This window comes from Doryrhamphus excisus, chromosome 5 (assembly GCF_030265055.1).
Source record: "Doryrhamphus excisus isolate RoL2022-K1 chromosome 5, RoL_Dexc_1.0, whole genome shotgun sequence".
Classification (NCBI taxonomy): Eukaryota; Metazoa; Chordata; class Actinopteri; order Syngnathiformes; family Syngnathidae; genus Doryrhamphus; species Doryrhamphus excisus.
In genome coordinates, this window is record NC_080470.1 from 3,400,653 (window position 1) to 3,417,382 (window position 16,730).

General features: G+C 39.7%; 2 protein-coding genes across 3 annotated transcripts in view; both read left to right on the forward strand.

Annotated features, from left to right (window-relative positions):
* The window catches only part of csnk1g2b (casein kinase 1, gamma 2b), a 94,375-nt gene that overhangs the window by 74,609 nt on the left and 3,036 nt on the right, over positions 1–16,730 (forward strand). The gene's annotated exons all lie outside the window — the stretch shown is intronic.
* si:ch73-61d6.3 (occludin) lies at positions 893–16,365 on the forward strand. 2 transcript variants are annotated; one of them, XR_009129763.1, is made up of 10 exons: positions 893–1,142; positions 4,652–5,230; positions 5,393–5,584; positions 6,773–6,940; positions 9,982–10,145; positions 11,649–11,867; positions 12,338–12,509; positions 13,536–13,577; positions 14,771–15,129; positions 15,343–16,365. XR_009129763.1 is itself a non-coding variant. In XM_058072343.1 (9 exons), the coding sequence occupies exons 2-9, from the start codon at positions 4,661–4,663 to the stop codon at positions 14,870–14,872; spliced, it is 1,629 nt and encodes a 542-aa protein (XP_057928326.1). In that variant the 5' UTR covers positions 893–1,142; positions 4,652–4,660; the 3' UTR covers positions 14,873–16,363. The 2 variants fall into 2 exon arrangements, 1 of the variants encoding a protein (XP_057928326.1); XM_058072343.1 differs by having other exon boundaries at positions 14,771–16,363.

Genomic DNA, 16,730 nt, shown 5'->3' on the forward strand with positions numbered 1-16,730 from the left:
AAAACATCCGCATGATGTAGAATTTTGAGGGAAATTTTTTTTATCTGAAGTTAATGTGTAGTTTATTTCTAATTTGAATATACAACTGATGCTGTACAGTGAAATGGGGCCATTATCATTAGCATATTTGTTAATAAAGAGTAAAAATGTAAACAAATATATGTTTAATAATAATAAAATGGAAAAAAACATCCGCATGATTTAGAATTTTGTGGGGAATTTTTTTTTATCTGAAGTTAATGTGTAGTTTATTTCTAATTTGAATATACAACTGATGCAGTACAGTGAAATGGGGCAATTATCATTAGCATATTTGTTAATAAAGAGTAAAAATGTAAAAAATATATATGTTTAATAATAATAATAAAATGGAAAAAAACATCCGCATGATGTAGAATTTTGAGGGAAATTTTTTCTTATCTGAAGTTAATGTGTAGTTTATTTCTAATTTGAATATACAACTGATGCAGTACAGTGAAATGCGGCAATTATCAATAGCATATTTGTTAATAAAGAGTAAAAATGTAAAATATATATATATGTTTAATAATAATAAAATGAAAAAAAACATCCACATGATGTAGAATTTTGTGGGGAATTTTTTTTATCTGAAGTTAATGTGTAGTTTATTTCTAATTTGAATATACAACTGATGCTGTACAGTGAAATGGGGCAAAGAGATATATATTGTCAACAAAGGGATTATCATTAGCATATTTGTTAATAAAGAGTAAAAATGTACAAAAAAATAATAATAATAAAATGGAAGAAAAACATCCGCATGATGTAGAAGTTTGTGGGGAAATTATCTGAAGTTAATGATTGATTTTACGAAAAAGTGTGTACAAAGGCTGACCCCTGGCGCTAGAACATATGCAGTGTGTGGGGTGTTGTGCGGTCGGCCGGCCTCATCACCGCGGACGGTGGGACCATCAAGCGGCACTTGTTGCGAGGCTGCTGAGCGCGAGGGTCCCGCCGTTGTCCAAGTGGAGGCAACCTTTTGTGGCTCAAATCTAACATCGCTAGGTTAGCTTAAAAGTTAACTGGAAACGAGATAACTTTCACTGTTTTTAATTGACTTTAGAGGGAAAAAACTACTTCGGCGTTAAGGACAAGAGCATTTTCTTCCCAGCGGTCCTCAGGTAAGGCTCTACCAAGGTGCTGAAAGGTGCTTTTGTCGAGCAAGATTTTTGCCTTCCGATGAAATAAACATGGAGGTCAGTTGTTAAAAGTAGCTTGTGGTCGGTAAAGAGTGATAAAATGTAGAAAACACATTGAACACTAAGTGCTTTAATCTTCCAACAGGTAGAAATATTTACACAGAGAAGCAAAATAACCTCAGTATAATTTTGAGTTATTGAAAACAAGTCTCCCTGTTATATTATGTTCCATTTTGATGTTTTTTTGTTGTTGTTTCGGAATAACATGAATATAAATGCTTGAATCTCAGCAATCACACACACCTTAAGTACACTTGACCTATTTCCTGGCTGCATTGTGACCTTCATAACATAGATAATTGATTGGAACTGTACTTTTAGTATCCTCTGACGTTGTCAAGCGTGGGTGCACTTCGTGGCACATATAAGCATACTTTTATGTCTATTATGAGTGTATTTTCACCAGGTGGTATAATAATTTCATCTAAATCTGATGCCTGTGTAACTGGGTCTCACAGTCTATAACAGTAAGGATAATTCATAATGGAAAATATGGGCTAATAACTGTAAAAGCAACCTTCACTTGCTAAATGTACTGAAAAAAAGGTCAGTAAGGATAATTCATAATGACGCCTACAGAGAACATACTAACTCCTTATTTCTTAAATCGCAAATACTCCAACTTGCTGATATAGTTCATCTTCAAACAGCTAAAATAATACATAAGGCTAAAAATAACCAATTAGCTAAAAAATGTCATCCAATACTTCTCTACAAGAGAGGAGAAATATGATCTTAGGGAAGAAGTACATTTGAAACACTTATATGCTAGGACTTCGTTAAAAAGCCATAGCATTTCAGTATGTGGAATCAAACTATGGGATGGATTGAGTAAGGAAATCAAACAATGCACAACAATGAGCCAATTCAAGAAACAATACAAGCAGTTGATGTTTGCTAAATACAAGGATGAAGAGTCTTGAACCAGTCATGATGTGCTATATATATCACTATATTGACACTTACTATGGTACCCATTATGTCATTGGATGCTCATATCACCTCGTACTTCGGTACGTGACAAAAATAAAATAAAAAATAAATAAATTAAAAAATTTTTAATTTATTTTTTTTAAATTTTTAAATTTTTAAATTTTTAAATTTTTAAATTTTTAAATTTTTAAATTTATAAACTTAAAATATATTCAGAAAGCAGGAAGTGAACAAATGTAACAGTTACTGATTATAAAAGTACCAGATGGAAGGGGTAGGATTTAATAAGCTTTGCTTCTTCCTACTCCTTTTGGACATGTGGAACTGTGAACTGATTATGGGATGCATTCAATTGTAATCTGATGCATGTTCCAATTAAATAAAACCATTACCATAACAGGCAGGGGCCTAACTTTTTTTTTGCCAGACTGGAGACGTTGTATTGTATGAGTGGAATTCCAACAGAAGCAGCACACGATAGAGTCTGGCTCTTGTAGTGGAACTCGGGCTGAACATGGTGGGTGTCTGACCTGACCCGACTGGTGCAAACTCTCTGTTTTCCCTCCGCCCTATGCAATACAAATGCCATTCTGGTAGGACTCGTGCCAGTGTTATTGTTGTTTTTGTGGAATTTGATGCTGCTGCTGTTGAGAAAATAACAATTTTTCATAACTAATACCTTGACTAGAGTAGGACTCAGTAGCCAATGGGGAAGGTTGTCAATAGAAACCACAACCTGCATGCACCTGCATTTGATCTCTTTCATAGAGACACCGGGGCTCACAGAAGAGCTCTTGTTTGGTCCTCCCTGGACAGTGCCCCAATTTTTCTTTTCTTCCTCTCTTTTTTTTTTGTAACCCTGACTCCATAGCAACACTGTTCCTGGGAGGAGAAGCCCTGACTTTGCCCCTCCTGCTCCTAAAAACAAAGGCAAGTAGTAAGAAGGAGGGGGGTGTTGGAGACGGACGTTGTAAGGACACGGAGGAATGATGGGAGGAGGGTGTCTGGGATGGAGGCTCTGAGGCGAGACCTCCTCTGTCCCATAGAGAGAAGAGTTATGACCGTGTGGAGTGTGAACACAGCCGAGATCACATTGTTGTATTTCTCCATGAATTAATAGGACTGCAAGTACATCATTCATTCCTTTAAGAATAAATATGGTAATGGTTTTATTTCATTTGAACATGCATCAGATTACAATTGAATGCATCACATAATCAGTTCATTGTTCCACATGTCCAAAAGGAGTAGGAAGAAGCAAAGGTTATTAAAATTTTTTTTTAAATTTTTGAATTTTTAAATTTTTGAATTTTTACATTTTTACATTTTTACATTTTTGCATTTTTCATTTTTGCATTTTTCATTTTTAAATTTATTTTTTAAATTTTTTAAGTTTTTAAATTTAAATTTTTTAAATTAAATTTTTTTTAAAGTTTTTAATTTCTTAATTTCTTAATTTCTTAATTTTTAAAATTTATAAACTTAATCTATATTAGGAAAGCAGGAAGTGAACAAATGTAACAGTTACTGATTGTAAAAGTACCAGATGGAGGGGTAGGATTTAATGAGCTTTGCTTCTTCCTACTCCTTTTGGACCTGTGGAACTGTGAACTGATTATGTGATGCATTAAAACATTTAAAACATTTAAAAATTTTAAAAAATTTAAATTTAAAAATTTAAATTTAAAAATTTTATTTTTTTAAAATTTTTATTCTATTTTTGTCACGTACCGAAGTACGAGGTGATATGAGCATCTAATGATATAATGGGTACCATAGTAAGTAGTGATTATTTTTAGCCTTATGTATTATTTTAGCTGTTTGAAGATGAACTATATCAGCAAGTTGAAGTATTTGTGATTTTAGAAATAAGTAGTTAGTGTGTTAGTGTGTGTCTATTAATAATCTCTTATTGTTTAATAAGTCTTATTTCTTCTGCCCGCTCCCTGAAGGACTAGGATTAAAAGAATGGGTATTGTTAAGTTGCGGCCTTGCTTCTTTGTAAGATTTCTAACAGTAGAAAAACAAAATGTGCAGTGGGCAGAACATGTTCAAGGTCTTGGACACTGCGGGGGCAGGAGAGAGAGGAGGCTCCGACTGCCTGCGAAGAGTCAAAAAATGAAAGTATTGTTTGGCTGAGCTCCCTGCACTGGTACAGACATCTCCGCATTGGTTCTGATTTGGCTGCTTGAATTGAATCTGAGGTCATTCCGTTCATATTCTTTTCTGTTCATGAGGAAAAAGCAGGTGTGAACTGGTTGACAAAATCATAAAAATACATTCTGCCCCCAATAAAACCGTTTACACAAGCTAAAAGCTAAGATTTCATCAACTAACCGCAGTACTTGGAAAAAGTGAATGATTTACACGGTTCTGTTACTCAGCCTCATTACGAGTGGCAGCCACGCCCATGTTTCCCATATCATAACTCATATCTGCTCTTCTCCACTGTGTACAGTCCAGTTTGTCACATTCTGATTTGTCTCTGTCATCGACAGGTCTTAGAGATGTTTGACAAGCAGCCCTATGACAGCCCGCCGCTCTACACCCCACCTTCCAACAACGGGTTCGGATCGCCGGGCAGCTTCCATACGCCGCAGAGTGACTACAATGCGTACCCTCCGCCCCCGGGATCGTACTACATCGAGGACAAGCCGCAACACTTCTACAAATGGTCGTCACCCCCCGGCATCATCAAGGCCATGATGGCTGTTGTCATCGTGCTCTGCGTGGCCATATTTGCGTGTGTGGCCTCCACGCTCATGTGGGAAATGCAGTACGGGTATGGAAATGGCTACTACGGAACCGGGACCGGATACGGTAGCGGATATGGCCTGGGCAGCTACGGAACAGGATTTGGTGGCGGTGGCTATGGCAGTTATGGGGGATATGGTAACTACTACGGCTCCTACATTTCCCCCTACTCGGCCAAAACCGCGATGATCGCCATGGCAGCCATTAACTTCATCGGCTCACTGGCTTTCTTCATCGCGAGTTTCTCTAAATCTACCGCCATGCGTAGCAGGAAGTACTTTCTGGCACTTCTGATAGCGAGTGTCATCATGGCCGTCCTGCAGGTAAGCTACTCCTGTTTCATCGTCCTTATATCCAATTCTGACTTGTTACGTCATTTGTTTACAGTCGTTCATTGAGTTTAATGCAAGTAATGCTTTGTGAAATGTGTGATTTATGATGTTTGATGCCAGTACGCGAGTAATGGTGAGTGGTTTGCCTTTCAGGGCATCATAAACATCGTGTACATCGTTGGAGTGAACCCCAATGCCCAGGGTTCGTCCAATATGATGTACAATCCCATGCTGATGATGTGCCAGAGCCTCTATCAGACGGGCTACTCTCAGATGGGAGGAGTGGGAGGCTTCCCATTACACAACCCGTACCTCTACCATTACTGCTACGTGGACCCCCAAGAGGTTTGTGGCATTCCATTTTTTTCATATTATTATTAAGTTGAATTGGGGGGCTGCACGGTGGATGAGTGGTTAGCGTGCTGGCCTCACAGCTAGGAGACCCGAGTTCAATTCCAGTTTCTCCGGGGACTCCGGTTTCCTCCCACATTCCCAAAACATGCTAGGTTAATTAGCGACTCCAAATTGTCCATAGGTATGAATGTGAGTGTGAATGGTTGTTTGTCTATATGTGCCCTGTGATTGGCTGATGACCAGTCCAGGGTGTACCCCCCTGTGACCCTCGTGAGGACAAGCGGTAGAAAATGAATGAAGAAAAAAGTTGAATTGGCTTTATTCATTCATTCATTCATTTTCTACCGCTTATCCTCACGAATTTGGAGTCGCCAATTAACCTAGCATGTTTTTTTTGGAATGTGGGAGGAAACCGGAGTACCCGGTGCAAACTCCACACAAGAGATGGCCGAGTGTGGGGAAAGACAAAATAAGAAGCCAAAAAGTTACCACTTCCACACAAAATAGGTGGAGAACTCATTCATTCATTCATCCATTTTCTACTGCTTATCCTCACAAGGGTCGCTGGGGTGCTGGAGCCTATCCCAGCTGTCTTTGGGCGAGAGGCGGGGTACACCCTGGACTGGTCGCCAACCAATCACAGGGCAGATATAGACAAACAACCATTCACACTCAAATTCATACCTATGGACAATTTGGAGTCGCCAATTAACCTAGCATGTTTTTTGGAATGTGGGAGGAAACCCACGCATACACGGGGAGAACATGCAAACTCCACACAGAGATGGCCGAGGGTGGAATTGAACTCGGGTCTCCTAACTGTGAGGCCTGCATGCTAACCACTCTTTACTACACTTTAGCAACAATTCATCATGAGAACCATGGATGCAAGTAGCTACCACAGATTAAGAGCCTATCCCAGCTGTCTTTGGGCGAGAGGCGGGGTACACCCTGGACTGGTCGCCAACCAATCACAGGGCACATATAGACAAACAACCATTCACACTCACATTCATACCTATGGACAATTTGGCGTCGGCTTTAGTCATCTGTTATTAGTTATCAACACTATCAGCATATTTGTGGTACACAAAGAGACAAATTGTGTACTTTTTCATCTAGGACAAACTGTCTTCATGGTGCCACTTATCTTTGACAACTTGTGTCTGATTTTTGCAGGGAGTCGCCATGGTGTGTGGATTCCTTATTGTCATCGCCTTGGCCGTTGCCGCTTTCTTCGCACACAAAGCGAGAGGCAAGATCTGGCGCTACGGCAAAGCCAACATCTTCTGGGTTGAGCCTCTTGTCGGTGGGAAAGCATCGGAGGGCAGAGATGTGGAGGAGTGGGTAAGAGACAACGGCACCGTGGTCACAGTTACATAACATTGCACCGGCATGGGATTCACCAAGAGAAATCACATTTCACCCTTATCCACCCCCAGTTCTTAGTTGCTGTCGCTAGTCTGCTGTTCAGGAAACAAGGGCAGGGATTTTAATCCAGCTTCGGATATAGATGCTGATGGAAAATTTCATTACTTTTTTTTTTTTTAATTCTATCAGATTGAGTGACTGACATATGCTTTCCAAAGCCAAAGTGTCTCTTAGCTTTTATATAACAAAATAGTCCCCTCCCCTTTTTGCAAAACAGATCAATAGGTATGTCATGGGTTATGTAGTCATCCATTCCAGGTAGTCATCAGTCGTTGTAAAGATAAGTGAGGTGATTTCATGCTCAAAATATCCAAGCTCTCAGACTTTTCAGTATGTTTTCATGCTATTGCATCGCTCGCGTGTTTTTGTGCCTTTTGTTGATGATTCTAGAAGTAGATTGTTTTCACAATCGTACAGTGTTTCCTCTGACGGAGTGACTTTGTTCAATCTCATGGCTGATAGCAGTCAATGAATGTTTACTCATGGTCTACTACCTGGTTTCACTTGGAGTAATCATTAACACGCCGAGAAGATAGCAAGCGAGCCGGTGGTTTCTGCCGAGCTTGCCTTGGGGTTTATAAACATCAACAATGTTCAGAAGAAATTTTTTACCTGAAATCAGGGTGGATGATTAGCTTGAGCTGCCACTCAAGCAATGGAATCATAGTTGGATAACCTGATGACTGAATGCAGTCATTACTTAAGTCGTTAAAACAAACATCATCATCATTTCATTAGGAACGTACCATTGCTACCTGACATTTTATAACCGGTTACATGGATTTACCATACAGGTGTGGTTTATTATATCCTTATGTCTTTGTATCATGCATCGTAGTGAGTCATCAGAGTTGATATGACATTGGACTATAGTCTGTAGCTGTGCTCAGAGAGACCTGGATTGTTGTGATAACCTCGCACACTGGCCTCATTATGCTCAGCTTGGCCTGCATTGTGTCTGCCTAATGAGGTCATCGATGGTTTTTTCTGCAGTGTGTCTGTGTGCTAGAAACACTTAAGTACTCGTGTATCCTCAGTCTTGTCTCTGGCTTGTATCAAAAGTAGAGCTGCAACAATTAGTCAATTTAGTGATGATTTATCAATGAGACAATTCATCGGCAATGATTTTGGTATTTGATGAATCGTTATTTTTAATTAAAAAAATGTAATTATCCTCTGATTTAACCTTTTCATATGTGAATGACATTTTATTTCTTTAGTCATCATTCTGATATGTTACGGACCAAACCACTAATTGCTTGTTGGTTTCATATTCGTTTGATCCGGCTAGGGCAAGGGTGGGCAAACTGCAGGCCTGTCAAGTGTCTTAATTCATAATTATTAATAATCATTGTTAATAATTATAATAATTATTAAGAATTGTCAAGAATTTTAAATAATTTAAAATAATTCTAAATAATTTTAAATAATTTTAAATAATTTATAATAATTTTAAATAAATTTTAATAAATTTTAATAAATTTTAATAACTTTTAATAACTTTTAATAATTTATAATAATTCTAATAATTTAAAATAATAAATATATAATAAAATAATAAAATGTCAATAATTTTTAAATATTTTTTTACATATTTTTTAAATATATTTTTGTATAATTGTTAATATTTTTATAATTTTTAATAATTTTTAAATTTGTAATATTTTTTCATAATTGTTAATAATTTTAATTTTTTTTTATAATTGTCAAGAATTCTTAATAATTATTAATACTTCAAAAAACGTTTAACGTCAAAACTGTAGCCGGTAACATGACTTGCAGTGCTACTGTGGCACGCTTCAGTTGCCAATATATTCAGATGCAATCTGTCGCTTGAAAAAAACCCCACCCATATATTCCCACCGCAAGGTATGCTGGGTAGCATGCAGTACTCTTTCTTCCATACATTTGCCGTGCAATTATGCTTGATTGTCAGAACAAGTAAAGAAGTAGGAATCATCATACTCTTCATATCCATTTTTTTTGTTCCTAGTTCATACTGTTGCTGCAGCCGGACTACCCAGCATACCTTGTGGGCATCATACATGTTACGTTTAGCGCTTACCTGCTGTTGATCTATGTGATGCGTTAACTTGCTGTGGATGTGATGTGTTTTCTTTTTGTTCCACTGTGAGAAAGTAAAGTAGTTCTGTTTCATGCCACTTACACGTAGACGGCCCTTCCGCCAAATATTTTAACCCAATGTGGTCCGCCAGTCAAAACCTTCAGAGTAGTGAACAGATTACACCTTTGTAATGTTTGTAATTGATTAAACGAAACAACAAGCTTTAGATTAATCAACTAAGAAAATACTTGTTAGTTGCAGCCCGAATTAAAACACACTATAAAAGTACAATGTATAGCTGGCTTCTGTCTGCTTTGATGTATCCATCCCTGATTATGTGTACTATTGTAGTCAAGTTATCGGTTACTAGACGTTTACTAACGTAGACTGCTATTTTATTATATTCATTGGAGCGCTCGCTTGGTTCTGCTCAGTCGGAGTGCATTTTTGGGATTTTTACATGAGCTGCACCCTGCGAATAGGGTTCTCAAGCAGCCGCAAGGCGGGAAGCTGTACTCCACCTAACTACTTCACAGACTGTGTTTATTGTTTTGGGGGGCTAAACCGATATTGCCTCTGCTTTGGCTCTGTGGGGAATTTTGGACGGACGTGTAGGCCTCGTTGACAGGAAGTCAGGAAATACAGATTAAAGAGTTCTCCAAACCTCCTCTCAGGTCAGGTGGAGCGAATGAAGCGTATAAATAAAATAACTTGACAATGCTGCCCAAGTATATGCTTGAGTGATTGATTTTTTTAAACTTGTTGCACTAATTACCTCATCAGGGGATGTATTACTTTATTTGATAGATTACTCACGGTTTCTTGAGCAGGATGTCAGTTAGAAAAAAAAGGGTTTGTGGACGTGTTGTTTATGTTGTTCCTTCCTGCGTAGGTGAACAATGTGGAGGAAAGCCGCAGCGTTCAGGACGCCCCGACCCTGCTGGTGTCAGAGAAAGGAGGCGGACTGCTTAACGCTTCTGCAAACAGTGTCATCTCCTACCCCCCGGCCAAGGTGGAGAGCAGCTCCTTCAATGGGGACACCTACGACAGCAATGAGTAGGTCCATTGCTCAACATCACTATTTCTACTTATGACTGGTCATGCAAAGTCTACTCCGGTTAGAAAAAAAACATATTGCCCTACCCATGGAATGAGCTGTGCGTGTGACCTTTGAGCTAGTGTGGGATTATCTTTCCCTTGTTTTTCTCTTATGTTTATTGTTTTTTGTTCTGGGGATGTCCGAGGTACAATATATAGCAAGTATACTGCATACTCTGTATGATCTTTATGATAACCCAACTACCCTTCACACAGTAAAAGATGGTCCTCTACTCTCCTAAAATGTTGCATGCATACTGCGTATTTTTGTGTCTAAAAACGAATATCTGCTGTGCTGCATTTGGATTCCTTCACAAATCCCTTACAAACCGACAAAATTGGGCCTGTTTCCTGTTAGTGTTATTAAATAACTGCCCCCCCCCCCAACTCCCCAGCACACAGACTGACTGTAGGATGTGACCTATAATAATCCTTGTTGTGTATCCCACATTCCAAAAACATGCTAGGTTAATTGGCGACTCCAAATTGTCCAAATAGGTATGAATGTGAGTGTGAATGGTTGTTTGTCTATATGTGCCCTGTGATTGGCTGGCCACCAGTCCAGGGTGTACCCCGCCTCTCGCCCGAAGACAGCTGGGATAGGCTCCAGCATCCACCATGAAAATGAATGAATATTATTGTGGTTAGAGCAGAGAAAACCTGTTTTAGACCTTCAAAATTACATTTTTCAACATGAATAGAGCCCTCTAGACAAAATATAACACCCCTATTGTCACCTTTATAGTGGTATTATCCAGGGATGTCTGATAATTAGGTCCAGGGTGTATCCCAGACGGCTGGGATAGGCTCCAGCACCCCTTGTGAGGATGTGTCCACTACAGTATGTGCAGAAAAAGACTAGACTAGACACTATAGTGCTGTCCTATTAAGTAACCAAAACCAGGTGTTACATTAGCTGTTTTAAAGGGGACCTATTATGCTTTTTTTTCCACTTTTTTGACCTATAAATTTAGTTAGAACGTTGTATTCTTATGTTAAACCATGTCAAAAGTTTCAGATAATGAGGTTTTCGCATTTGAAAGTGAACCCTGAAAGAAGTTTGTGATGGCTCAAAACACTCTGTTTCAGAGGGTGTTGCAAAACTGTAACTTTTGTGATGTCACAGAGGAGCAAGCTTCCTTATGGGCGGGGCTTCTGTGTTTATAAGGCAAGCTCAGTCAGACGTTATTGGAGCAAGAGGAAAATATTTTCATCTGTCATATGCTGGTCGATATAATCTGATACTGATGATATGGCGGCACAGTATAATATTTTAATGTTTATGTTTTTTTATCGCTTATTGCTTACCATAGTTCAGGTCTGTGTCAGCTTCCTGTGGTGTTTGATAATTTAGTCACTTTGTTGAAATGTGATTCTGGACTGCATACTTGACCTGACCTCCAGATAAGTTGAGTTTTAGACCTTGCTCAACGTTCTCACGTCTCTGTGGTCGACCAACAGGTACTCGGAGCGAAAAACCAGCCGACCGTCAGAGGTGTTTTCCCACGGTGGCAGGAACAGCTCCAGTCCTTCGGAGGAGGCAGGCGGGGGACGCAAACCTTCTGCCAACAGAGCCAAGAGACGCAGGCGTAACCCTGACATGGACGAGTCTCAGTATGAGACGGAGTACACCACAGGAGGCGAGACGGGCAACGAGCTCGATACGGAAGAGTGGGAGAGGTGAGCCAGTCAGTAAGCCTCCATGGCTGTGTGCCGCTCACACACCGTGTTGGATTAAAGGTAGAGATGCAGATGAAGAGTGCATCATGTGGATTACAGACAAATTCTGGCGCTCTCTCAGGGGGCCCGGTTTTAATTCTCAGATCTGTTGGATTAGAAAAATAAACCCTTTGTTGTACATGACACTGCGGCCGAAATATTGGTGTGAAAAAGATATTTTCGAGTTTCATTTTCGAGGTTCATTAACACAATGAAAAGGCTGCATTTGTCATTCTTCCTTGGGGATTAGTTAATCTGCTGCGGCATGCCGTTCAACCCTATTATATTCATACATGAGGGAACTCGGCCAAAGGTACAACAGCAGACTTCCTGTTAGTATTGTTCGTTTGTATAGACCTCAAATGGATGTATCCCATGTGACCTATTATTTTTAATCTCCGACTGGCGATGCGTTTTGTTTTCCCTCCCAGCATGTACCCCGAGATAACATCCGACGAACAACGTCACGACTATAAGTCTGAGTTTGATGCTGACCTAAGGGAGTACAAGCGCATGTGTGCGGAGATGGACGACATCAACGATCAGTTGAACAAACTCAGCAGGCAGTTGGACACACTCGATGACTCCTCTGCTAAATATCAGGTGAGACGGAAACAAAAATTGGTAGTATTTTACAGATGAGATGCAGAATTTCTCCCGCTATGCAAGGTGGACGTCCGTATGTTTCGCTCGTACGTGTGTGGGTATCGTACGGGGCTCGTGCAGCCCACTGTGTTCGATTACAAGATTGGCGTACTGGCTTCCGGGGGTATACATATACAGTCGTGGCCACGCAAAGTGCATTAATGTCGGCAACGCTATGCTGCCGGGCGTTCATGGATGTATTTTTAAACTGGCGACACATGCACTCGTTTTAAGGCTTTGCATGCAGTCTGCAAGTTTGAAGATCTATCACATTTTTGCAGATAGCCAGCACCTACGATCGGGATGTCACCCCCCCATTAATTAGGTCTGCTCACAAGTAGCCCCGCCTCCACAAAGAGGATGAAAGAGAGGACAGGAGGGCCCACTCTCTCTGTTTCTGCCACTATAGAACCAATGAGTCAAACATATTCATTCATTTTCTACCGCTTTTCCTCACAAGGGTCGCGGGGGTGCTGGAGCCTATCCCAGCTGGTCGCCAGCCAATCACAGGGCAAATATAGACAAACAACCATTCACACTCACATTCATACCTATGGACAATTTGGAGTCGCTAATTAACCTAGCATGTTTTTGGAATGTGGGAGGAAACCGGAGTACCCGGAGAAAACCCACGCATGCACGGGGAGAACATTCAAACTCCACACAGAGATGGCCGAGGGTGGAATTGAACCCCGGTCTGCGCGCTAACCACTCGACCGCCGTGCAGCTGAGTCAAACATATGTACTCATAAATGTCAATTTATGGCAGGCTCAGAATTATTGAAACATTTTTTAACCTTCCTCTTGTGTTAGCTTTCTGGTATCATCTCTTATGACCTAACGGGTCGGTTTTGACTCGTGTACTCGACCCCAACACAAGAGGAGGGTTAAATGTTCGAAGCCTATGTAGATTTAATACTGAAGTGGTGCTGAGCTTGTATGTGACACCATCATGATTATAAGACGATTATATTTTCTTTTCAGGGTGTAGCAGAGGAGTATAATCGTCTGAAGGACATCAAGCGGGTCTGTATTCATTTTTATTGTAAATGTCTTCAAATTATAACACATGGATGCATAATATTTGGTGCTGAGGATATTTTAGCCCACCCCTGTAATATGCCATTTTTTAAGTTTAATTCTGGTTGCTTATACAAACGGAGCAGGAGCCTGGTTCGCATTGCCAGTAGTTAAGTCGAGCCTGTTTCCGGTAAACGTTGGCCTCCGCCAAGGCTGCCCTTTGTCACCGATTCTGTTCACAATTTTCATGGACAGAATTTCTAGGCCAGGGGTCTCAAACTCGATTTACCTGGGGGCCACTGGAGCTGGGGTCTGGGCAAGGCTGGGCCGCATCAGGTTTTCCAAAAAAAAAAAACGCATTTATTAAAAACAGAAAAATATACAAACTTTTTCAGTGCTTTGGTTCTGATTTTCTACAAGAAAAGCTCTGATAAAACATTCCACTGTTCTCAAATATCTTAATTTTTATTTTTCTACACAAAATAAGATGAAAAATAAATAAACAAATCAAGAATAAAGAAAATCAATCAATCAGTAATTAATAAATAAATATAATAATAATAATAAAACAGCAAATAATAAAAACTTAAGAAACCACATATAGTTGGTGGGTAGACAAATTATTTTTTTCAGATTAAAATTAACAAAGCATTATTAGAGCCCTGTAGACATGACAAAACACGACTATAGTCACATTTATACTTTTTTTTAATTTACAACATATTGCGCAACTGCAGGGTCTTGAGACACATGCTAACTCGCAAACTAGAGAGCTAGCGACCTAAACGGTAGCCTTGAAGTTATTTCCTTTAAGCTTAAATAGCCAAAAACTTACCACTTCCACACGGCTAGGGAGGATAACTATTAACAGTTATTTAACCTTTAACATGAACATTAATCAAATGTAATATTTTTTTCTGGATACATGATACCATACAGCATCCATATCAAACTTGCACGGGCCGCACTAACATTAAACTTTCATATGAAGGCGGGGGCCTCAAACTAGTGTCCTGCGGGCCACATTTGTCCGCACGGGGAGAACATGCAAACTCCACACAGAGATGGCCGAGGGTGGAATTAAACCCCGGTCTCCTAGCTGTGAGGTCTGCACGCTAACCACTAGACCACCGTGCCGCCCCAAATTGCAATTCCTACTTGTTTTTTTTTCTTTTCAATGTGTTCTGTGTGTTTTTCAGACGTCAGATTACCAGTCTAAGAAGAAAGAGTGTCGCAGGCTGAGACACAAACTGTTCCACATCAAGCGCATGGTGAAGGACTACGACAAGAGCCACTCGTAGACCCACGCCATCATCTTGACACAACACTTAACACTCCAAAAAAAGCTTCACTCAGTCTCTGTTATGTTTGGACCTCAGTTATTCTATTATATTCACTGGACACGGAAGGACGCAGGGAACATACCGGATGTAATTATGATCTACGATACTATTTTCTCCTCCAATACATGCCATGTCAGGCGGCCGACAGAAGTTGACGTGGAGCCTCTCATACGGAAAAACACCGCAAACGGCTTACTGATGATGGCAGTGTGCAGGTATTTCAAAGTCACCCAGTGCACACGGGTTTAGTTTGCTCTAAACTCTCCTATTGGCCCTTATATCAACATATGAGAACAATATTATGTAGCTGTCAGCAACTTTTTACATGATTTTTCTTATTAAGCTCGATGCTAAAAAGGGGACTTTTTATTGTAAATATTCTCAACAATGAATATTTCAGTAATGATTTTTGTTTTTATGCACTGCAGGAATCAAAGGAACAACTTTTACTGTAAGTACTGTATCTATGAGGTTATTCTAAAATGACACCTCGCTCTGGACTCGGTGTCTTGTTTTTCCAAGTAAGTGAATTTTACTAATGCCTATGCAAATTAGACAAAAAGAGCAATGTGACACGTAAAAATTGCAGATTTTGATACCTATGCAAAAACTATTTAATCAGGAAAAATGATTCAATTTTTGCTCATGTTTGCATTTACTTATTAACATGTTACAATCAAATGTATATTTTGAAATTGTTCAACACATTTGGGATCTGTGATCAGTGCCGGTTGTAGCTTCAACGGCGCCCAATTGGGCCCCCCCGTTCAGCGGTTCCCCCCATCTATTCCATCTCATTGTCTCTTGTTAATACCGTGTGAATGTTTTTGAAGAACATTGTCATCATCTGACAAACCATTTGTGAGCCATTTATTTTTGTATGGATGTTTTTTAAAGCTAAACTATGTAACTGCCATCAGCTCTGATATCTAAAAAAAAAGTATTGAATTAATAAAATGTCTAATTCTTTGAAAAGGAGTCAGTAGAATAGAGGAGATCAATGAAGTCACTGCCCCCTGGTGGTGATTAATCAAGAGTCATGTGCACCTTCAGTCCATACAACCTCCCCCAATGACAATTTAATGTAACAGAAAAGGTCATTCTGTGTTTAAAAAAAAGAAAAAGCACAAACAGCAGCCCCTCAGAAGATGAAATGAAAATAAGTACAAATAAATTCCAAATTTCCATTCCAAATACACATCTGGATTCACGGATCTGTGGTCTGGATGACATCCAGGAGGCCAAAGAAGGATGCTACCCATCCAGAAGTTGGAGTTCTAGCTGCAGAAGAGCTTGGAGGAGTGGAATGACTTACCTGACATGAAGGAAAAAAAGTTCTCAGTCGGGATGATATCGGTTATTTCAGCATAAAAATACCAAATCGGTGGATATCGGTATCTGATTTTTCCCGATCATGAGTTTAAAAAAAATGCTGTATACAACACATGGGTTCATTCCATCATATCAGGAGATATGTCATGTCACACATATCAGTATCGGCTGATATTAGTATCAGAAATTGAGAGTTTGACAATATCGGACACTGCTAGTTCTCAGGGCTATCATTGCTGATCTTAGCTGATTTTTGTTCTATTGGAAAATCTCAGGAATTTACAGAATCTAGATGTGCACTAATTTGCGTAGCCAGAATACAATACTGAGCAATGTTATTTTTGATCGTTGCGCATGCCTAAGAACCAGATTTGGCCACCGAAGACCAAATTTGGTCACCAAATCTGGTTCTTAATAGGCATGCGCACACATCGAGAGGAGTCAGTTGAGGTGGCTCCCGGACGCCTCCCCGGTTGCGTGTTCT

What these genes read in the sequence shown, in the direction of transcription:
- si:ch73-61d6.3 (XM_058072343.1), top strand. Translation starts at nt 4,661, where the DNA reads ATGTTTGACAAGCAGCCCTATGACAGCCCGCCGCTCTACACCCCACCT. An exon ending in GCTACGTGGACCCCCAAGAG is followed by an intron (nt 5,585 to 6,772) that starts GTTTGTGGCATT and finishes TGATTTTTGCAG; the next exon opens with GGAGTCGCCATGGTGTGTGG. An exon ending in GCAGAGATGTGGAGGAGTGG is followed by an intron (nt 6,941 to 9,981) that starts GTAAGAGACAAC and finishes CTTCCTGCGTAG; the next exon opens with GTGAACAATGTGGAGGAAAG.